The sequence below is a fragment of the Heterodontus francisci genome, chromosome 33, assembly GCF_036365525.1.
Source record: "Heterodontus francisci isolate sHetFra1 chromosome 33, sHetFra1.hap1, whole genome shotgun sequence".
Taxonomy (NCBI): Eukaryota; Metazoa; Chordata; class Chondrichthyes; order Heterodontiformes; family Heterodontidae; genus Heterodontus; species Heterodontus francisci.
Genome location: NC_090403.1, coordinates 49,358,104 through 49,381,324, shown reverse-complemented (window position 1 = coordinate 49,381,324; position 23,221 = coordinate 49,358,104). Strand labels below are relative to the sequence as shown.

The 23,221-nt window shown below is 42.5% G+C and overlaps 1 protein-coding gene across 2 annotated transcripts in view; it reads right to left on the bottom strand.

Moving 5' to 3' along the window:
• The window catches only part of LOC137348193 (SH3 and cysteine-rich domain-containing protein 2-like), a 104,338-nt gene that overhangs the window by 5,938 nt on the left and 75,179 nt on the right, over positions 1-23,221 (bottom strand). Inside the window, exons 6-11 of one of the 2 annotated variants that reach the window (XM_068013528.1) lie at positions 22,112-22,190; positions 21,475-21,536; positions 17,423-17,520; positions 10,989-11,040; positions 5,639-5,776; positions 1,925-2,063 (exon numbers count right to left, since the gene is read on the bottom strand). In XM_068013528.1, coding sequence (XP_067869629.1) covers positions 1,947-2,063; positions 5,639-5,776; positions 10,989-11,040; positions 17,423-17,520; positions 21,475-21,536; positions 22,112-22,190 — 546 coding nt within the window. In that variant the 3' untranslated portion in view covers positions 1,925-1,946. The remainder of the gene's footprint in view (positions 1-1,924; positions 2,064-5,638; positions 5,777-10,988; positions 11,041-17,422; positions 17,521-21,474; positions 21,537-22,111; positions 22,191-23,221) is intronic. The other variant, XM_068013529.1, reaches the window with a different exon arrangement.

The following is a 23,221-nucleotide window of genomic DNA, read 5'->3' as shown; positions in this document are numbered from 1 at the left end:
AAAGTCTTTTTATAAAATATAAGTAGTAAAACTTTAGCCAAAGAACGGGTGGGGCCAATTAAGGACAAAAAAGGTGAGGCAGTGGGCACAGCTGAGATACTAAATGAGTACTTTGCATCAGTCTTCATTGGGAAAGAGGATGCTGCCAATATAGCAGTAAAGGAGGAGATATTAGCAATATTGGATTGCCTAAAATTGGATAACAAGGAAGTACTTAAAAGGCTGTCAGAACTCAAACTAGAAAAGTCACCTAGGCCAGATGAGATGCATGCTAGGTTAGTGAGGGAAGTAAGGGTGGAAATTGCAGTGGCTCTGGCTACGATCGTCCAATCCTCCTTAGATATGGGGATGGTGCCAGTGGACTGGATGATTTTGTTACACCCTCATTCAAAAAAAGAAAGGGGGATAAACCCAGCAATTACAGGCCAGTAAATTTAATGTCAGTGATGGGGGAATTTTAATAACTTAATTAATAATCCTTGACACAATTAATTGTCACTTGGTAAAGTATTGGCGAATAAGTGAACGTCTGCACAAATTTGTTAAAGGCGAATAGTGTTCCACCAACTTGATTGAATTCTTTAATGAAGTAATAGGGAGAGTTTGTAATGCGATTGGCCTTGTGCATATGGACTTTCAAAAGGTGTTTCATGAAGTACTACAAAATAGGCTTTAATTTTGCTAACAAGTCTATGGAATTAAAAGGGACAGTGGCAGAATGGATACAAAACTGGGTAAGGGACAAAGTAAAGAACAATAGTGAGCATTTTTTTTTGGACTGGGGGTAAGTATACAAAGGTGTTCTCCGAGGGTCAAAATTCGGACCACTGCTCTTTTTGGTGTACATTAATGACCTGGACTTGGGCATACAGGACTTAATTTCAAAGTTTGCACATGATACAAAAAGAAGAAATGTAGTAATCAATGAGGAGGATAGTAATAGATTTCAGGATGACAGATTGGTAAAATGGGCAGATGGATGACATCTAACACAGAAATGTGAAATGATACATTTTGATAGGAGAATGAGAAGAAGAAATATAAACTAAATAATACAATTTTAAAGGGGTGCGAGAACAGAGAGACCTGAGGTCTATGTGTACAATGCTTTGAAGGTGGCAGTACAAGTTGGGAGGGCTGTTATGAAAGCATATGAGATCCTTAGATTTATTAGAGGCAGAGAGTACAAAAGCAAGGAAGTTATGCTAGAACTTTGTCAAACACTGACTGGTCCTCAGTGGAGTATTGTGTTCAATGCTGGGTGCAGAAAGGATGTCAAGGCCTTAGAGAGGATGCAGAAGAAATTTACTAGAATGGTACTGGGATGAAGGACTTCAGTTATGTGGAGAAGTGCAGGTTGTTCTCCTCAGAGCAGACAAGGTTAAAAGAAGATTTGATAGAGGTGTTCAAAAGCATGAATGGTTTTGATAAGAATAAATAATGAGAAACTGTTTCGAGTAGCAGAAAGGTCAATAACTAGAGAACCCAGATTTAAGGTCCTTGGCAAAAGGTATAGAGGTGACATGAGGGAAAAAATATACAGTGAATTGGTGTGATCTGGAATGCACTGCCTTAAAGGACAGTGGAAGCAGATTGAGTAGCAACTTTTAAAAGCAAATTGGATAAATACTTGAAGGGATAACATTTACAGGGCTATGGGGCAAGAGCAGGGGACTGGGATTAATGGAGTAGCTCTACCACAGATCTGGCACAAGCACGATGGGTTGAATGGCCTCCTTCTGTGTTGTATCATTCTATGACTGAAAGCCTAACCAAAAAGGTTGCTAGTAACACAAAATCCATGCCGAAAAGGAATGCAAACAGGAACAAATAGAGAGGCACCAGCACGTGCAGAGATTTACATCGTAAAGTTTTAGATTATAGAATCATATAGCACAAAAGGAGGTTATTCGGCCCATCATACCTGTGCCAGCTCTTTGAAAGGGCTATCCAGTTAGTCCTGCAAATTTTTCTTCACATTTATCCGATACCCTTTTGAAAGTTACTATTGTAATTGGTTCCATCACACTTTTAGGCAGTGCATTCCAGCTCATCATAACTTGCTGTGTGAAAAAAAACAAATTCTCATCTCCCCTCTGGTCCTTTTGCCAGTTACCTTAAATCTGAGTCCTCTGGTTTCCAACCCTCTTGCCAGTGGAGATACTTTCTCCCTTTTACTCTTCATCAAAATCCCTCATAATTTTAAGCACCTCTATTAAATCCCTTCATAAGCTTCACTGCTCCAAGGAGAATATTCCCTGCTTTTCTTAACGGTTGTCCTTTATGTGACAGTTCCCTTGTAACTCTAACATACAAACAATAGGTGAGGAGAAGCCCTGCATCCAAACTACTATTCTGAGGAATAATGTGACCAGGAAAAATTCATAAATTCATTTCAAAATCATGTTCAGCCAAATTGATCCAATTGGTTTGGCAACAGACAGCATGAAGATGCAAGATGAGGAGTATTGCAACCGGTATAAAGATTGCAGATGTGGATAGGAATGTCAGCTCCAGTTGGGCATTCTCCTGGAGGTTTTGTCACTGAAGTACCCCCTCCAACCACACACCTCCACACTCCCACTATTGGGTCGACTGCGCCTATCCCAGCGCTGCCCTGCCTTCCTATGCTAGTTGGAAAGTGAACAAACTCTTCACACCTGATTGATTGACACAAGAATCATGCAAACATTCTATGCAAAAACCCTATCCCCCCCCCATATCCAATAACTAATAAAAATGTGTTTGAAGAAGATGAAAGAACACCATTTTTTTAATGCCTCATAATAGTTTTCTTGGGTTTCCCGCAGCAGCGGCCGGGAGATTAATCTTTCTTCCTGGAGACTCCAGGGCAATCCTGGAGGGTTGGCAATCCTAGATAGGACTATTGTGAAGTGTACCCACGTAGAGAAGGCTTGCATTCAACAACTGTCGCTATGTGGGAGCTCACATACATATAACTAAAGCCCAATGTGTGATTTAGTCCTGACATTATATTATTTTTCATTTAACATTCTACATGGTTATTTTATAGTCCTTAATACCAAGGAAGATCAGTGGTATTTCTGCTGCATTTCCATTGGGACCGAAGTTGAGAGCAGGAGATACATCGAGTCCTGATCTTCTATACATAACCAATTGTGTTCACAGCAGGACGTTGGGTCAGTATTACTGTTTGGCTGTGATATCACCACGTAGCTGAAATTGGCAAGGAACCAGAACCATTTGCATAAAACAGCAATGGACCATCTGCTGCAGTGCCCTGTTAAACACAGCTTCTTGTCCAAAGTCACTGGTTAGGCATATAAATTACAAATATAATCTGTGTTGCAGTATCAACCTTACTATATGGCTCAACCTCAGTCCGCTTATTAATGGACTATATATCGTAACAATTCTGTCCCTCTGATCCACCATTACTCATCTAACATAAATTACAAAATGAATTCATTGAGTATTTATTACTGTATTTGCTTGAAGAAAATGGAAATGACAACTCCAATCATTCTCCTTTACTTGGCCTTGAAGGTGTGGTTCACCTTTGCACTCAATTTTTCACTTGACAGCAATTCTGATTTTTCTTTGGAAGCTTAATGTTGATTTTATTGGAGACAGAATAGCAAAAATGCCTTAAAGTAGATTTTTGGCTTCAGAAAATGTATTGAGCCCTGGCAACCTATATTAATCAAAAATCAGATAGAAATCTATTTTATCTGTGCAGATAAACTTCCTATTTTATAAATTATACTTCGTGTGACAATTGGGACCAGCCACTCCACTGATTTGATTGGCTAAAGAATGCCAGAGGATATTTATGTTTTTGTTTTAACAGCCTCTAATCTTGACAGAAAGATGGATCTTGAAGTACAACAGTAAGTCTACTATGGGGATGTCCGATCTCGTCTGATCTTGGAAGCTAAGCAGTCAGGCCTGGTTAGTTCTCCAGCACAGATTCGATGGAGCAAATGGCCTCTGTGCTGTACTATTCTATGAATAAGAACTTGTATTTATACAGTGCCTTTAATGTAATGAAAAGTCCCAACTTCCTATGGTACAATGAGAGTAAAATGTAATAACAAAGACTGGATGAGAACAATGGTGCTCATTTTAACCTAACAGTGGGCGGCATAGTGGCGCAGTGGTTAGCACCGCAGCCTCACAGCTCCAGTGACCCGGGTTCAATTCTGGGTACTGCCTGTGTGGAGTTTGCAAGTTCTCCCTGTGTTTGCGTGGGTTTCCTCCGGGTGCTCCGGTTTCCTCCCACATGCCAAAGACTTGCAGGTTGATAGGTAAATTGGCCATTAGCAATTGCTCCTAGTATAGGTAGGTGGTAGGGAAATATAGGGACAGGTGGGGATGTGGTAGGAATATGGAATTAGTGTAGGATTAGTATAAATGGGTGGTTGATGGTCGGCATAGACTCGGTGGGCCGAAGGGCCTGTTTCAGTGCTGTATCACTAAACTAAACTAATACAAAAGGTGCTATATCATATCAATATCAACATACCTGCCACTGAACTGATGGAAATGGACCCATCACCCATTTTACCTCTCACCTGATCAGTTTCCCACCTGGTGGGTTAGATTAGGTTAAAAGTGACTTGTGTGTTGGAAAAACTCCTCACATTTAAGGTATTGCTTACCAAATCCAGCCCAGATGAAAACATTTGGAATCTAAGCAGAATAGAGTTTATAGTCTCAACCTAATGGATGTGTGTCCCTGATGAAATGTACCCATAAATTAGCACAATGGGGTCACCACTCAGGAGTAACCATCCTGGAAGCGTGGGAACTCTTGCTTATATCGGAATGAAGGAAAATTGTAGGAAAATTATTGTGCTTATAAAAGAGCTTCCATCTTAATAAGCAGAAGATAAAAGGGACGGACAGAAATTTGGGAAAAGTAGAAATTCTAAAGAGGAAGCCTGTCTGTTTTGCCCCATTTGTAAAGTCAATTTGGGAGAAAGAGAATGACTCATAACAACCTTCTGGAGATTGAAGTCCCTTTGCCATAAATATTGGATTTTTCCCATCTTTGATTTTAAGTACTTATGATAAATCTTTATTTACAAAATGGCATCAGCAAGCTTTGGTTCTACATTATCTGTTCTGTTACTCTATAGATAGCTAATAAGCATGGGTTAGTGCAGGCAATTAGCCCTAGTCAACTTATTCAATGTAGATATCCATCCTAAATTTGTTGTTCATACCCATGCCTGGTTATCTAAACCTTGGCCTGTTGGTTCTTTTGATGGGATCATCCACACGGGCTACTCAATGTGAATTATTAATGTGATAATACCCTAAACAATGTCCTTTCTACCTAGTGTTGGTTTTTCAAAAGATGTGACCACCATTGAGAGGAGATACATTGTTTAGCATGATGTTAACCTGCTCAGATTCTATTGGTTAAAAACACAGATAATCTTCGAAGAGGCTGTTTCTATTCCACAGTATAGATGTCAGAGTTTGTCGCGAATTGTGGTACCCTCACCATCTCTCGCCTGAGATCAACAAAGCCAGGGGCAGGCCAGGAGTTAAAGACACACCTGGGCTGCATAGCTTAGTACCGTACCAGGCAAAGGCTGTGCCCATAAGGAAGTTCTAGTTCCCTTGTCTTTTTAAGGCTTTTACTGACCTGTAATTCTTTCAGGGGCAACTGACCCTGCTCTTTGCTGCCTTGAAATGTTCTATTGCATTGCCAAACTCTTTCTCCAGGCCGGATGCGCTGAACAAAATTGGCGGGAAAGAATCCTATTCTGTCCCCGATTTTACCCTAGAACAAAGCAGAAGGGAGCAGCATAAGAATTTAGATTCTTTGCCAAAGACACATTGAGCAGTTCTCGAACAATGTTGATCACATTTTTCCAACCAGTCTTTTGAATAAAAATGAAGCATTAAACAGCAGGCACAAAATTATAGACAGGGTGCTACATGTGGTTTATCCTTTAACGTCCAAAATAACATCAGTGTAAGAGATAGTCCAATTACAAAGCTCCCACATGACACGATCACTGCATCATCTAAAGTGTAGGCAATTAGGTGCACTGTGAAAATTCCCTTTGAAATAGTAAATGTCCAAAGCCGCCTTCCATTTCCTTTATATTGTAAAACTGTTCGAAGTCGGAGCAGCTCTTTAGTACCTCAGGTTTCTTATTCTATGGAATTCAACCTATTTATTCTGTGGGGCAAATTCCACAGGAGCTGTAGCCTTGGCTGAGTCGGTAGCATACTCGTCTCTGATTCAGAAGGTCATGGGTTCAGAGATTTCAGCACATAATTTAGGGTGACAATCAAGTGCAGTACAGAGGGAATGCTGCAGTGTCAGAGGTGCCGTCTTTCAAGTCTCTCAGATGGACGTAAAAAAATCCTATGACACTATTTCGAAGAGCAGGAGGAGAGTTCTCCCCAGTGTTTGGGCAAATATTTATCCCTCAACCAACATTACAAAAACAGATTATCTGGTCATTATCACATTGTTGTGGGATCTTGCTGTGCGCCAATTGGCTGCCGTGTTTCCTACCACACAACAGTGACTACATTTCAAAAGGTACTTCACTTGGGATAAGCTGAGGCAAGGCTGTCTTTTATTTTTTGCCCCAGTATCTAGACCAGCGATTGAGGATAGGCATGTATAAGTTATTAAATAAGCTAGTTGGAATAAATAATATAATATGGAGCTAAAATGGTTATTAGGTTGAAAGACTCAGCCATATCAGAAATGCATCTCATCACAGCAGGGAGAGTCTGAAAGAACAAAAATACTGCGGTATAGATAAGGGAATAGGTTCCTTTTACAATAGGGATTGCAAGAGATAAGACATCAAAGGCTTGTACAACAAAGGCTATAATTCAGGAATAGCAAAGATGGGAAGCAAAGGTACAAGGTAACTAGACAAAAGGTCACCCATTATTGTCGCACAATTTGTTCAATGATTTAAGGGTCATAAAACACCCAATAAGAAGTTAAACTCAGCATGAACTGGACAATGAAAGAAAACAGTATTAGAAGGAGATAAAAGATTCGCTCAGTAGGAATTTCAAAGTGAGCTAATGTGAACAAACTTTGAATAAGCAGCACTCTGGACTTTTGGGAAGCTCTCTACATGTGAGTTTTAGACTTAGGAACTGTGTGCACTGTTCTCCATGTGGTCTTAATAACTGAAGTTAATTGGTGGACATAGCACTGTGTGTAGCTTTTCAAATCCGTTATTAATACAGGATAAGGAAGGATTTATTCAGCAAAGTGCACTGAGCATTTAGCTGCATACTCATGACACTGCCAACCAATTCTCTGACTCTGCTGCCTCTGGAAGTGTCTTGGACAAGCTATGTCTTCAGTTGACTCTCCAAACGTGCCATAAACACGTCTGAACCGATTTAAATTCTGGGCAGGATTAGTACAGCGAAGGGATAGGAGTTCCAAAACAGGTATCGCGCCTGGAATTCTGAAATCTCGAGGCCGATTTTAATATCTGAAATCAGTCTCCCTGCCCAAAGCTGGTGGGAATAAGGTCACGGTCAACAGACGGGAGCAGGAAACAGGGTGGGAGGTGATCGCTGTTGGGGACCCAATAAAATGATGCCCAGCACAAGATAAAGGCTTAGTGGCAGGGAGGAAAGGGTGTTCCAAAAAAAGATACTGGTGCATAGAGGGCTGGTGAATGGCAGATTTAGGAATTTCTTCCAGGGCTTGGAGGAACACTCCCAGTCCTGTTGTCCTAGGAATGCTCCTGAAAAATAAAAAAAATCTTACTTGCATAAACAACCAATGGATGTAGTGTAACATCAGTAGGAGTATGAAAATTTAGAGATGTTCTCTTAATTCCAGTTAATGCTTGACAGAAGTAACTGCTTAAATCTAAATCAATGAGATAGTCTAGCAGGAGGAAGTTTGTGTAACCTAGCAGTGAGCTTGCAGCATGCAGTGTTGTTGTAAATGGCGATGAATCCAGCAATGCTGGGTTGTTAGGAGCCACAAAGCAATATAACATATGCAACAGTAAAGGACTAGAGAAGATAAAAAGACCTCCCTGTGGTTTTTTTTTATATTGTCATCTGAACTAATGGGCTCTCTGTAGATCAGAGCAGTACTTATTCATGCTAGTGGGACATGTCTCGACCTGTCTGTGCATCTCCCTCTGAATAATTTGAAATAAATGTCAGGCCTTCTTCACCCAGCATCACGGTTCTTGGAGGATTAATTAGGCATCAGATTCAAATAATCAGTCACTGTTAGTTGGGATCATAATAGCTCCCTGGAATTCTAAAGTAACAGAACAAATAACAAGTTAGGCCCCGATTTTAAAGCAGAGGAGGGGATGTGGTGGAGGTGAGTAGGGTTGTCAACTCTGATTGGACATATTTCCTGGAGGATTCATCACATGACCCCTAGTGCCTCCAAAATCCGCCCTCAACTTTCCACCATTGATTGCCGAAAGTGTCTATCCTCATGCTGTAACACCTTTTCTTCCCCCAATTTACTTTAGTTTTTATAATTAATAAATGAAAGTGTTCGAAGAGAACAAAAGAAAATCACTTACAAAAAAAATAGGCCTTCTGATTTTTCGTCTGGGATTGAGGTTATTCTGGTCACCCCAGGGAGGGGAGTGGGTATGTTGCATGCAAGCCATGAAGCAGGTGATGCTCCTGTGCAGTGCCAGGACATGGAGGCCCGGCCACGCTTACAGGGGTGAGGAAGGGGGTAGTCACTGCTCCCCTGCTCAGGCCTCCAAGTAAAATAATACATTGGCTTCCAGTGATATCATTGGAGCTGATCTGCATATTTAAAGCAGGACCTCACTGAACTCCTGTGGGTGACCCATTCACCTGCTTAAAAAGATTAAAATTGGAATATGGCGGAAGGTAGCCAGATCAGGGTTGGGGGCAGGGGGGTAGGTGTGGTGGTGGTGTTAAGTGACTATATAAAAACAGGTGTTTATATAGTGGAATTTAAAAAAAGTTAGTTGTAGCACAATAATTTTGATTCTGCGATGTTTGCAATGTTTATAGTTCCAAGTCAAAATTTGATAGTTCATTTTTTAAAAGTTATTTTTCCTCTGATTTCCAACTGTGAATCAGCTGCTAAAAATAGACCATGAGATAAGCGAACGTACGATAACAGAGCCTGAAGTAACTTTCTGTCAAGAGGAGATTTGAAGGATTTCTGGCTCAGGAAGGTGTGGAGGCTTCACAGGGTTGGATACCGAGGGGTGTTGCTATGGTAAGTTCAGACAGACGATGGTGCTGAATGTTCACTCCCAGCACAGAGCCTCATCCGTTGGGAGCACGTTCCATGAAGAACGGAAAATCATGGCGAATGCACCCGTAATGTTTGGGAAAATGCTTCAGGCGGGGATGCTCCATGTTGCAAGCATGTCGTTGGAAAACTGGAGGATATCTACTGCACTAATTCACAGAAGGAATTATATTCTGTTTTAGAAACTGCATAATCCTTGAATTAGTGGTTGTCACTGGGATTTCAGTAAAATGTAATGATCAGAGAAACTTACTGCACAGAAGGCCATTCAGCCCATTGTGACCTTGCTCAATGACAAAGCAGTCATGCTTAGTCCTCAACCCTGCTTTATGCCTGTAAACCTGTAAGTTCCACATCCTGAAGTACCTCTCCAACTCTCTTTTAAAATTATTTATGTAATCAGGTGCGTGAAATTTTCATACTATTTTAAAAAGACATCTTGTGATTGACAGCTTTCATGAAAAAAAAGAGGGACAGATATTTGATCAAACAGGTAAAAACATTGCAGTCCTGTGGAGCAAAATACTAGAATGACTCATTCATTCAGTCACTATAAACCTGATCAAAAACAAATGGAGTCACTGAAAAAGATTCTAGAATCCCCCCATAATTAAAAAAAAGTCTAATTTATGCAGTCGCTGTATGCAAAGGGCCTGATTACAGAGTTTGGTCTTCCAAACTTGATTGTGTTTGGAGACAGCAACTTGAGCGGAGCAACACTGGGTTGGATTACCGGTGGTTACAGGTCTGTCACTGGTGTGACAGCAATGGGAGTAGTTTGTGGGGATGAATTAAGAGCATCGCATTACTTTAAGCATAATCGTTTTAGAATCCACTGGTACAAATACAACAAATGAACCCAGTGACAACGCTGCAAATACCGAGTATCCGCTATGAGAACAACAAAGACAACCAAATGTGTTTCTCTTCTTAAATTTAAAGGCTTCAATAGCATACTGGGAATGAGGGATTTTCAGTTATGTGGAGAGGCTAGAGAAACTGGGAGTGTTCTTGTTTAAGCAAAGGTTAAGGGGAGATTTAATAGAGATGTTCAAAATCACAAGCTGTTTTGATAGTTTCTATTCACTCTGATTCAGCTGGCATGAGAGTCAGTAACCAGATTTAAGGTGATTGCGGGAAAAGCCAGGAGGGGAGAGATGAGTTTTTTTTTAAAAATGCAGCAAGTTATGATGGTCTGGAATGCACTGCCTGAAAGGGAAGCAGATTCTGTAGTAAATTTCAAAAAAGAGAATTGGACTCACAGTATACATTAAAAGAAAAAAAAAATGCAGTTATGGGGTAAATACAGGGGAACGGGACTAAGTAGTAGCTCTTTCAGAGAGCTAGCACAGGCACGATGGGCTGAATGGCCTCCTTCTGTGCTGTATGATTCTATTCTATGATTTAAACCTATTGTATGTATTTCTGTCCTACTGGCACAGGAGACAATTTTACTACCCTTGCAGTTTGCAAACTTGTAGAGACTTTCAATAGACTAAGGTTTAAAAAGAAGCCTTTCTATTTTTAAGTCATTGTGATGTAAACTCCACATCAAGGAAGTTAGTACTTGTAATAAAGTGGCCCAGTATCGGGCTTAAATCAATGAGGTCGATGTGGTCCAGCCTATTCTCCTACAGATCCCATTTGCAAGCTTGTTTCTGTACCAGCTCTTGACACTTTAACAATATGATTGACAAGACTGAACCTGAGTAAGCCATCTGATATTTACCTTCCACCAATCTTCATTGGAGTCGTCTGTGACCACAATTCTGTCTCCTTGCCTAGTAAAATAATAATGAGATTGTTAAAAGACACCTCACAGTGTGGTGCTTTACTTTATTCCAAGCTCGTCTCAAGAAATGATTCACACTGTAGGCCCAGTAAAATAATTAGGCAAAAACATCCGAATCTTAATTGATAAGTTTAGGTATTAATACGTCAGTGGTTTCAAAAGCAGACATCTTTATGAGAAGATAGAATAAATAAATAATTTTAAAAGGAGGGCGATTCACATAAGAATATATTTGACGACAATGGACTGTGACAGGCGTGGTGCAGTCACCAAAACGGACAGCTCATTAGTGGAGGAGAACCTGTTGCTCACAGTCTGTTGTCACTGTATAGCTCACTATGCAGCTGAGACCACTTTAGAAGTTTTTCTAAGCAGATCTGCTACTTCTCATTTAATGAACCACAGTTCCCAGGTGATGGTTGCCATCCTTCTGGTTTTGGACCTGAGGGTTAGTGAAGTGAAGTGAACTGAACAGTGGAGATCAGGAACTTACTGTGTGGTGAGGCATGTGTGGAACCATTACCCCGTCGCTCCATTTTGGGGCCCCAACAATTTATTTGGGCATAAGGCAATTGTGAGATTTAGTAAACTTCCATCAGAAAAAAATGAACCCGACACCATACACTCAGAGGGTTATCTACAGTGTCATGAGATCTGAATGCACTCTCTGTTCCTCTACCACCAGATTCTCCACCACCCCTTACTCCCGCTACTCTCCCAACAGCAGTTGCTTATCCAGCCATTGTGCTCCTGCCGGCTAAAATTCTATAGCCTGTTCTTTTTGCCTTGTCACTTTCCTTCTCACTTTAAAAACACACCTCCTTGACCATGCTTTTGCTGTCACAACCTAGCTGCTCCGTTTCTTCCTCCTTCCCCAATGCTTGGTTTCAATTGACTTTTCTTCTCATTTGCTCCCTGTTTGTGAGAGGTGCTATCTAAATGCATGTTTGCTGCTGCATGCTTATGCCTGGGAACATCCACTTGCGGGGTTAAAACTGTTTATAACCTTCATTGACAACCATCCCGCCCCCACCCAAAACCCAGAAGTACACCTTCTGTGCCGTTCCGAAGAAGGGTCACTGACCCGATAAGTTAACTCTGCTTCTCTTCCCACAGATGCTGCCAGACCTGCTGAGTGGTTCCAGCATTTCTTGTTTTTATTCCAGAAGTGCACCAGACGTCCCTCCATCAACCCTTTATAGGTAGTTGTAGCTTCATGTGTTCCTGTGTTATTAAGATGAGAATGATAACTTGCTCTCAATGTTGAACATCTCACTCAGGATTTCCAGCCCACTGATTTTCAATTGCGGCCCAGGATGGTGACATCTCTCCTCTCGAGCAGGAAATACAGTTTAAGCTCATTTCGATTTTTTTCACTACAGTTACTGACAAGCGGAGTTTCGCCCTCGAATCCCTGATTGGAGGTTAGTTAACAGGAAGACACTGTGGCAGTGAGCATTGCAATGCAATATGCAGAGGTTCACAATAGTTTGATGTTCTAATAGTATGCTCCTTGTCTCAGCTATGCTGCTGCACAGAGACATGATTGGAGATCATTCGGATCCTGGTAGAGGAAGGAAAATTCTAGATTGGCGGCCCATCCACCACCTTCAACATCTAGTCCCTCCACCACGGGTGTACCCTGGCTGTAGTGCATCCTATCTACAGGATACACTCGAACAGCTCGCCAAGACTTCCTCAACAGGGATTCCCAAACCAGCGACTTTCACCACCTCCAAGATATCTTCCAAGCCACACATCATCATGACTTAGATACTGTATCACTGTTACTTCAAAATTGCTGGGTCAAAATACAACCACTACCTATCTAATAACACTGTGGGAGTACTTTCACTACGTGCACTGCATCATAAAGGCCTGCTCAGGTCGGGAAAAAGAACCCGACCGAGCCACAATGGACCCGAGCCGGACTCGGCCCGAGTCCCTCTGATTTTGCCCTGAGCCTGACTCGACCCGAGCCCGACCCGACCATCCCTTTACTTACCTTCCGACCTGGAACTTCCAGGAAGCTGCAGCGCATGCGTGATGATGTCATAGTGACGTCACTCGCACACTGCACAGACCCAGTTTCGTCCCAGACTCCCAGCTCAGGTAAGATTTTTAATTTCAATACTTACCAGCAGAGCACTTACTGTGTGTGTCCGGCCCGACCCAACCCGAGCCCGAAAGCCGAGCCCGACCCGACCCGACCCGAACCTGACACGTCATCGGATCCCGTCGGATTCGGGTCGGGTAGCAGGCCTTTACTGCAGCAGTCCAAGAAGGTGACCCACCACCATCTCAAGTCCAACTAGGGATGGGCAATAAATATTGGTGTTGCCAGTGTTACACAAATCCCCAGAATTAATAAAAATAAATCTCAACGTGGCTACTCTTCCATGGCTCCAAATAAACCGTCACAAGGTGCTTCAAATTGAAGGTAATCAAACAAAAAACAGGCACAGAGCCACCTAAAGCGCTAATAGGTCAGATGACCAGTATTGAGTTTATTGAGAACTTATTGAGTTTTTTGACAAGGTGACCAAACAGGTGGATGAGGGTAAAGCCGTGGATGTGGTGTATATGGATTTCAGTAAGGCGTTTGATAAAGTTCCCCATGGTAGGCTATTGCAGAAAATACAGAAGTATGGGATTGAAGGTGAATTAGTGCTTTGGATCAGAAATTGGCTAGCTGAAAGAAGACAGAGGGTGGTGGTTGATGGTAAATGTTCATCCTGGAGTATAGTTTCTAGTGGTGTACTGCAAGGATCTGTTTTGGGGCCACTGCTGTTTGTCATTTTTATAAATGACCTGGATGAGGGTGTAGAAGGGTGGGTTAGTAAATTTGCGGATGACACGAAGGTCGGTGGAGTTGTGGATAGTGCCGAAGGATGTTGTAGGGTACAGAGGGACATAGATAGGCTGCAGAGCTGGGCTGAGAGATGGCAAATGGAGTTTAAAGCGGAAAAGTGTGAGGTGATTCACTTCGGAAGGAGTAACCGGATTGCAGAATACTGGGCTAATGGGAAGATTCTTGGTAGTGTAGATGAGCAGAGAGATCTTGGTGTCCAGGTACATAAATCCCTGAAAGTTGCCACCCAGGTTAATAGAGCTGTTAAGAAGGCATATGGTGTGTTAGCTTTTATTAGTAGGGGGATCGAGTTTAGGAGCCACGAGGTCATGCTGCAGCTGTACAGAACTCTGGTGCGGCCGCACCTGGAGTATTGCGTGCAGTTCTGGTCACCGCATTATAGGAAGGATGTGGAAGCTTTGGAAAAGGTGCAGAGGAGATTTACTAGGATGTTGCCTGGTATGGAGGGAAGGTCTTACGAGGAAAGGCTGAGGGACTTGAGGTTGTTTTCGTTGGAGAGAAGGAGGAGAAGAGGTGACTTAATAGAGACATATAAGATAATCAGAGGGTTGGACAGGGTGGATAGTGAGAGCCTTTTTCCTCGGATGGTGATGGCAAACACGAGGGGACATAGCTTTAAGTTGAGGGGTGATAGATATAGGACAGATGTCAGAGGTAGTTTCTTTACACAGAGAGTAGTAGGGGCATGGAACGCCCTGCCTGCAACAGTAGTAGACTCGCCAACTTTAAGGGCATTTAAGTGGTCATTGGATAGACATATGGATGAAAATGGAATAGTGTAGGTCAGATGGTTTCAAAGGTCGGCGCAACATCGAGGGCTGAAGGGCCTGTACTGCGCTGTAATGTTCTATGTTCTATGACCAAAAGCTTGGTCAAAGAGGTACGTTTTAAGGAGCATCTTAGAGAGAGGGAGAGAGGTGCAGAGGAAATTCCAGAGCTTAAGGCCTCGGCAGCTGAAGGCACGACCACCAATGATGAAAATCGGAGCTGCGCAAGAGGCCTGAATTGGAGGAGCACAAAAGATACAAGGAATGCTCCAGGATAAGATTCTTAATCATGTGGCTGGATTAGAATACACATCAGCAGACTTTCTGCCGCACCTCCAGTGCAGTATAGCAGGAGTAGCTGCAAATAAAATCCAGGCCATAGTCATTACTAACAAATTATTTCAGTGCATGGTGGCCTCTGATTGGTTATTATAGCTATCATACACATATATACATATTAGTGTCTTGGATCTGGTGCCCCTGTCATATTCCAGATATTGTTTTGCGAGTTGCAGTCCTTTGCTCCAAATGCCAAACAAGCTTTAAGAAAAAGAGGGCGTTGTCAGTGATCCACACTTTTCATTCTGTTAGTCTTGACCTGGAGTCCAAAATTTACAAGTGACCAGTTGCCCTTTAATTGACCTCTGCAGTTTCCAAGCAGTTTACAAGCCAGTTTACACTGATTTGCCCATTTAGACCCCTCCCCAGCGGAAACACATGATCAGTGTCCTTAATGGGTGGTTGATGGTCGGCACAGACTCGGTGGGCCGAAAGGCCTGTTTCAGTGCTGTATCTCTAAACTAAACTAAACTAAAGGGGCAGGCTATGATAAACACATCTCCATATTAACATTAAACATCGAAAATATGCTCCAGAATGCCTCAAGTAACGTCGGAAGAGATCAGCCAGTACATGACAGACACATCATATGACACATATATAGTGAAATGAGTATAGAATTCATGTTGAATGCAGTTAGTGCCTGAGTCATCTCCTAGGAGGCTGAAAATTGAACTGAATCAAGACTCTAACAGGATAAGCTATTAGGGAGGTGGAGTGTTGTCAAACACCTAGCAGACTGATATCATATCCAAGCCAGTCAGGAATGAAGAGGGAATGACAGCTCCATTTTGGAAGCCACAGCCCCTGGAAATTTTATGGAAAAACTTCCACCCACTATTCATAGAACACAAAGAAATAATTTACATTCCTGCTGCAAATAAAAAAGTTTTCAAATTGAAAATGAAGCTGAGTAAAGGCACTGCCTGAACCACACAACCCCTAAGTCACACACCATCCTGACTTGGAACTATATCGCCGTTCCTTCACTGTTACGGAGTCAAAATCCTGGAACTCCCTTCCTAACAGCACTGTGGGTGTACCTACCCCACACGGACTGCAGCGGGTCAAAAAGGCAGATCACCACCACCTTCTCAAGGGCAATTAGGGATGGGCAACCAGCGCTGGCCTGGCCAGTGATGTTCACATCCCAAGAACTAATAACAAAAAGTCCCAGGTTTGATATTCCGACTGTGTTGAGGTGGATGAGCTCATGCAGGGCAACAACAGTGTCGCTATAATGGGCTGAATTTTCTGTGCCAGCCACCGAAAAAAACGACAGCGCACGTGTGTTGTGGAGCCACCGCAGTCCTCCTTTCGGCGGCTCATTTAAATAGCCGGGGTGAGCCACCCCCCCCCAACCACGTGGAGGGGGCGGGCTGTCTGTCCCCAGAAATGGCATCAGGTGTACACACTGCACAAACTTTAAACTTCAACCCTTCCACCATCCCCTACACCCATGACGTTAATATGACCCCAGTCCTTCGCACTGATAAACTTACCTCCTCCCCCTTCCCCACCAGCGTGGCACCTGGTTTCCCTGAACAGGGTTCCGAAGGCGGGGGAGTGCCGGCCACCAGGCTGAAGATCGCATCAGGTGGCATCAGATATGAGTGTCATTAATTCATTCATTTTAATTTATATAAATAATTCAAATTGGGGTCCCATCACCGAGCAGCGGGGGGTGCCGCCACGAGGCCCTGCCCGTCGGTAATATCGGGCAGGATCCTCCTGGCATCGGTGGCGTGGTGGCCCTCACCCGGAGGCATCTTCAGACCAGCCCCCGTCATGGAACCTGATGCCTTGGGGAGAACAAAGTCCAACCCAATTGGTCTCAACACCCCCACATAGGGAGGGGTAATATCAGCTGGGTTCCTGCCTCTCCATTTCTATCCAGTGACCACTGCTAGCAAATGTGCATGTTGGGATAATGGATGAGCTCTGGAATTCCCTCCCTATAACTCTCTTTCCTCCTTTAATATGCTGTTTAAAACTAGTATAGGTGACAAGCTTTTGGACAGCTGTCCTCATATGTCTTTATGTGGCTCGGTGTCAAATTCTGTTTGACAATCATTGTGAAGCACCTTGAGATGTGTTACTATGTTAAAGGCGCTATGCAAATGCAAGACTTTGGATACAGGATTGAGCACGGTTGAAAACCTTGTCAATACTGTTAATGCTCAGCAATGGAGAACAGCCATTTAAATGAAGTGCTGATGGTGCCTGTACAAGGATACTACAGAAAGAAAGTCAGTGCCTTCCAGAGCCTGGGGAGGTAAGAAAATTGGATGAGTTTTGTCACAAGTCACTAGCTTTTCCTGCTGTGAGGAGACAGTGATTTTTGATGCTTTATTGAGCCGGGCATCACATGATACAGCTAACGATGTACTTACTGCAGCCCCAAGTCATTGTGTTCCTGTGGTATAAACTTGTAGAGTGCCACGTATGTGTGCATCTGCAGCATGTCCTTACGCACTGAGGGCTTCCTAACCTGCAGGACAGACAGGAATTCAGAGTGTGAGCTTTAATCCGGTTGAGGAAAGATAAAAATGTTTGACTCCCTGTAGTTACAACAAAGATAAAAGGATATTTATCCTTGGGCAGAGAGGCTTAGATTTTGGTCGTGGCATGAGTGGAAAACAGGAACGCTCTGCCCAATATTCAGTTCCATTGACTTCGTGCTGCTCTAGTTCATTCTCAATATTATGCTATAATTCTATTCCGTGTCTTCAAATAAAATAAGCCGATGATTTTCACTCTCAAATTAATGGCTGCATCAGGAATGAATAAAACAACAAATCTTTTAATCAGACTGGAGGAGTTGTACTTGTACTACTTTGCTTGGGCCATGCATGTTTAAGCTTTTGTCTATGTGAGTCAATTAGTTACGCATTATGGAGGCTCAGGGATCAGACAAAATTTAAATCCACACTCCCATTAATTAGTATTATCTCAAGTTGTTGATACAAACAGATCTTGATGTTCTGATTAAAGATTTACCCATTAATGAGGCAACAGTGCCAGCGACAGCCTTTTACCCATCCACAGGCCTACAACGTTCAAACAAGACAAATCAACCAATAAATGAAAAGCACACATGGAGCTGAGTTGCCTGGCCAGATCTTCTGTGATGTGTGGCCCAAGGGCGTTGGGTTGGATAACCTTGAACACTGAGTTTCAAGCTCTTCCTAATTCCTCTATACAAAAGAGAGCACAACAGTTTTCAACAACAATTAATCACTCATCATGCTCCCATATGCTTTCATCCCAGGATGATAGACATCAGTGTATTCACACCAATCTGTACTAATGCTTTGTCTTTCAACACACCATTAACATATTGTTTGCCTTTGCTCCGTGACCTTTTGGTCAGCTATGTGGCCAGGTCCAATCTGCACCTTCTCCTTTGTTATCTCTTGCCCCACCCCCACCTCACTTGTTTATAATCTGTGACTTTTCTAATATTTGTCAGTTCCGAAGAAGGGTCACTGACCCGAAACGTTAACTCTGCTTCTCTTTCCACAGATGCTGCCAGACCCGCTGAGCGATTCCAGCATTTCTTGTTTTTGTTTCAGATTTCCAGCATCTGCAGTCTTTTGCTTTTATGATAGACATCAGTGTTCCCCTGACATTAAAACAGGCCCTGTTGCCCTTTCAGGTCCCCTGGCACTATTTCGAAGAAGAGCAGGGGGAGTTATCCCTGGTGTCCTGGTCAATATTTATACCTCAATCAATGTCAATAAAAGGGATTATCAATCATTATCACATTGCTGTTTGTGGGAGCTTGCTGTGCACAAATTGGTTGCCGTGTTTTCTGAATTACAACAGTAACTACACTTTAAATAGTATCTCATTCGCTGTAAAGTGCTTTGGTTTGTCTGGTGGTCATGAAAGACACTATATAAATGCAAGACTTTCTTTTTCTGTGCTCTGTTGTGTTTGAATGTAGACCTGAGGAATTACTAGAATACATCTGAATAGTGTTGCCCACACTGGAGCTAATGGGAATGTATGATGAGGGTTGCTCCTTTTGACAACCCCCTTCATTACTAAAAGGTAGATTGTAATCTCACGGGACATACTAGCTTGCTTAATTTCATACAGCAGCATAGAAGATTTCACCCAAAGTTCAATATATTGATCACCCATATTCCAATTGCTATTTCCCTGGGAACGCTACCCTTGTAGGAGGAACTGATTGTGGAATTAGTTCTATTAAGACATAGGAAAAGGTCTTTTGACACATTAAGTCTGCTGTGGCATTTCATTTGCCCATGGCAGCTGGTTATCTTTATAATCCCAATTCCCTGCTCTTCCTCAATATATCCTTTTACTTTCCAAATAAGTACTTATAGGGATGTGGCTGAGTGAAGTTGCATTACTGCAGATGAACTGCTGCACAGTAAGCATACAGCTTTATGTTTCAATCACATTATTTTTCATTAAAAATGCTTAAAAAAGAATACCTATCACATCACCAGATTTTTTTTTATTCATTCATGGGATGTGAGCATCACTGGCAAAGCCAAAATTTATTGCCCATCCCTATACAACTAATTATTAGGCTATTTCACAGGGCTGTTAAGAGTCAACCACATTGCTGTGGGTCTGGAGTCACATATAGGCCAGACTGGGTAAGGTCGTCAGATTTCCTTTCCTAAAGGACATTAGTGAACTCGATGGATTTTATGAAAATGCGGTAGTTTCATGGTCATCATTACTGAGACTAGTTTAAAAAAAATATTATTCCACATTGCATTATTTATTGAATTAGCTGAATTTAAATTCCCCAGCTGACATGGAGGAGTTTGAATTCACGTCGCCAGATTATTAGTCCAGGCCTCTGAATTACTAGTCCAGTAACATAAACACTATGCTACCATTCCCCCTTATTGCACATATACAGCATGGGCCGGTTGGGTACGGCTTGTACCTTACCCGTTGCGTACAGCGGAAGGGGCATGTTGTTTGATATAAAGTCGTTGTTGTCCCTTATATTAGTATTCTTGTGGATTGTTCTGATGAGTGCAAGATGAAAAGCTTCGACACCATGTCTCTATTTTCAGCAATACTCAAGTTCTGGACTACCAAACGACTATTAATATACAGCATTCTTAGGAGCAGCTTTGTCACATGCGCATAAATCAACCAGTATAATACATTGTTTGGTGGTAGGAAAGGGTCATTTTACTATTGTCATCTCCCCTGAGAAGATTAATTGGAGAACTAGTGGATGTCCCTCCTTCTGCAATTAATATCACCTCCCACATGGAGTGTGCTGGAGCATTGGGGGAAGAGGAGTTCACTATTGATTTTGTACTTCATTGGCTTGATAAGTGATCAAGTGCAGCTCAGGTTATCAATGTTCCTCTGTAGCCAACTAATGGGAGACCACCCCAGAGATAACACTCCCATCTGTTTATTACCCCCACCCCCCGCCAGCCCTGCCTGCTGGGAGATGCCAGACTCTGCTCAATGGCTCCACCTGAGGTTCTGCTTGCTCTTCAAATCCAGCTGAGGTCAGGATCGCATAGAAAGCCCCCAACGGAGCACAGAGCATCACCACAACTCTCCACATTCCACTGTCCTTTTTCCTACTGTCCATTTTTTCTCTCTCTCAATCCAATCTTTCCCGCTCTATTTCAGTTTCTGTATCCAATTTGATTCTAATGCAGTCAGTTTCCTTCTCCTTTGATCCTCGGTTTCTTTATCCTTAAATCTCCTTTGTTAATAAGAGATAGCCTGTTGGTCTCATCATTGACCAAGGTCCCAGGTGCCCCATTGCCCTCACTGCACCATTATCAGCTCGCATTTCCAGCAATTTGTGGCACTAAAACTTTGAAAACTGAAGATAAGGAGAAAACAAAACTGAAATCATGGGACAGGCTGCGAGATGCCCCCCTGCAGTCAATTCTGTGATAATGTTATTAGCTTGTAAAGATGCAAAGGAAGGATTTGTCAGTCACTTTTAACTATAACTTTGATTGTAAGTTGCCCCGTGGATAGACTGTAACAAACCTCCATGTTTGCAGTGAGAAGCTCTAATTAGTAGTAAGACAAATAGATATCTGCAGACATGAAAGCTTGACAAACTGAGCAGCATGCAGATAATAACCTCATTTGTGTTTTTACTGTTAGCAAGAAATTTGCTGGAAAAGAGCCCTGAGCATGAAGGATGATCCCATTATATAAGCTTGGTCATGACCTCTCTGTTCATCAGTCTGATGAGGCCATGTGCCCTGCCATGACAATTATTCATGAGAGCAGAGCTGATCGCCCCAGGAATACCCTGGCTGTGCCTCAGTTCCTCGCTTCTCTGTTGCGGTTACAGTAGCTGCATTTATAGTTGCTGCCCTTTCTCTGCTGATCTCATTTCCACAGGCACCTCACCTGGCATCCACATATTAATAGCTCCTTCCAATTTCAATAAGTCAGCTGGATTTACCTGAATGGGGACAGCATTGTCTCTCTTTTCCTCTGTCTCAACTGTTCCATTCTCCAACGGTACTTTAAGGAAAAGAAAAGCATATAGAAAATCAGTGACAGGTAAAAGGATGTAAGAGAGAGAGAGAGAGAGAAGCTATGCTCAGAGTGATCCATTCCAGGCAGTTTAACTTGCAACAGATCAGTAGGTAAAAGCATGACCAAGTGTAGCACTGGGTTATTTGATATCTCACACACCACCAGATGTCTACCTTACATCAATGGGTAGCACTATGAGTCAGATGGTTGTAGGTTCAAAGTCCCACACCAGAGCTTTGAGCACAATACCTAGGCTGACATCCAGTGCTGTACTGCACTGTCACAGGTATTGTCTTTTGGATGAGACATTAAACTGAGGCCCCATCTGCCATCTGAGCTGGACGCAAAAGATTCCATGACACTATTTTGAAAAAGAGCAGGAGAATTCTTCCCTGTGCCCTGGTCAATATTTATCCCTCATCCAATATCAATAAAAGCAGATTACCTAACCATTCTCACATTGCTGTTTATGGGAGCTTGCTGTGCACAAATTGGCTGCCACATTTCCTACATTACAACAGTGACTTTGCTTCGAAGTATTTCATTGGTTGTTAACTCACCGACGTCTTTCTGGCTCTCACTCTTTTCTGACGAGCTTGTGCTAAGATCTGGCTCCTCAGCGATGTCTCCATTTTCACCCTGCATCGAATAAGAGCAAGCAACAGTCACTGACCAAACACAGTGCTACACATTTACTCTTTGCCAAAGATCTCAAGCCACTCTCAGGAGTGCTGGACTGAGGCGCAGTGGAACACAGATCTGTGTGTACAATTCCATGCCACAGAGCTGTGTTCCAGTCATGATACTGGACAGTTAACTCGTGCAGTCCAGATATTGAGGTAAAGGGGAAACTCATTCCTGACATTTTAAATTAGATACAAGGGGGCCTCACTCCTCACATGCTTTACATGGGTTCCAGAAGATTTGATCCTGACCACATTTACTTCAAGAACAGTGACAGACATGCTCCTAATTGACTTTTCGTGGGGAGCTTTATTCCTGACACAGTGCCACATTTCAAGACTTTTGCTTATTTGCCCTAGGAGGGATTCTGGTAATTTGGATATCGGACTGGAGGGAGTGGTTCCAAATTTACAAAGCATACTAAAATAGTAAATAATTTTGTGTACCAAAGGAAGCTGCATGGAGATATAGATAAAGATGGAGAACGGGATTGTCTGGGTGATGTGGAAGAGAAGAGGGATTTGCAGGTTTACAATCACAAGACATTAAAAGTAGCATCTCAAATTCATAGGGCCATAAAGAAAAACAAATGGAATACTGGATTTGATGGCAAGTGGTGTAGATTATAAAATTGGAGATGTACTAGGGATTCTGTATAAAACCTGAGTAGGACCTCAGCTGGAGTACTGAGAGTCGTTTTGGGACCTACACTATAGGAAGGATGTTGGAACCATAGAGAGAGAGTACAGTGCAGACTCATTACAATACCACCTAGTATGGAAAAATACAAATATGGATTTGAAAAAATGAGACTGTTTTCATTAGATCACGGTCTGATGTGATAACGGTGTTTAAACTTATGATGCGATGGGACATAACAGAAGAGTCCAGAACAAAAGGATATAGATACAAAGGGCCTAGCGCCTATTTTAGGTGGCTGCCTAGATGCCTAAAAGTTGGAAAATGGCTGAGAGAGAGACACACAC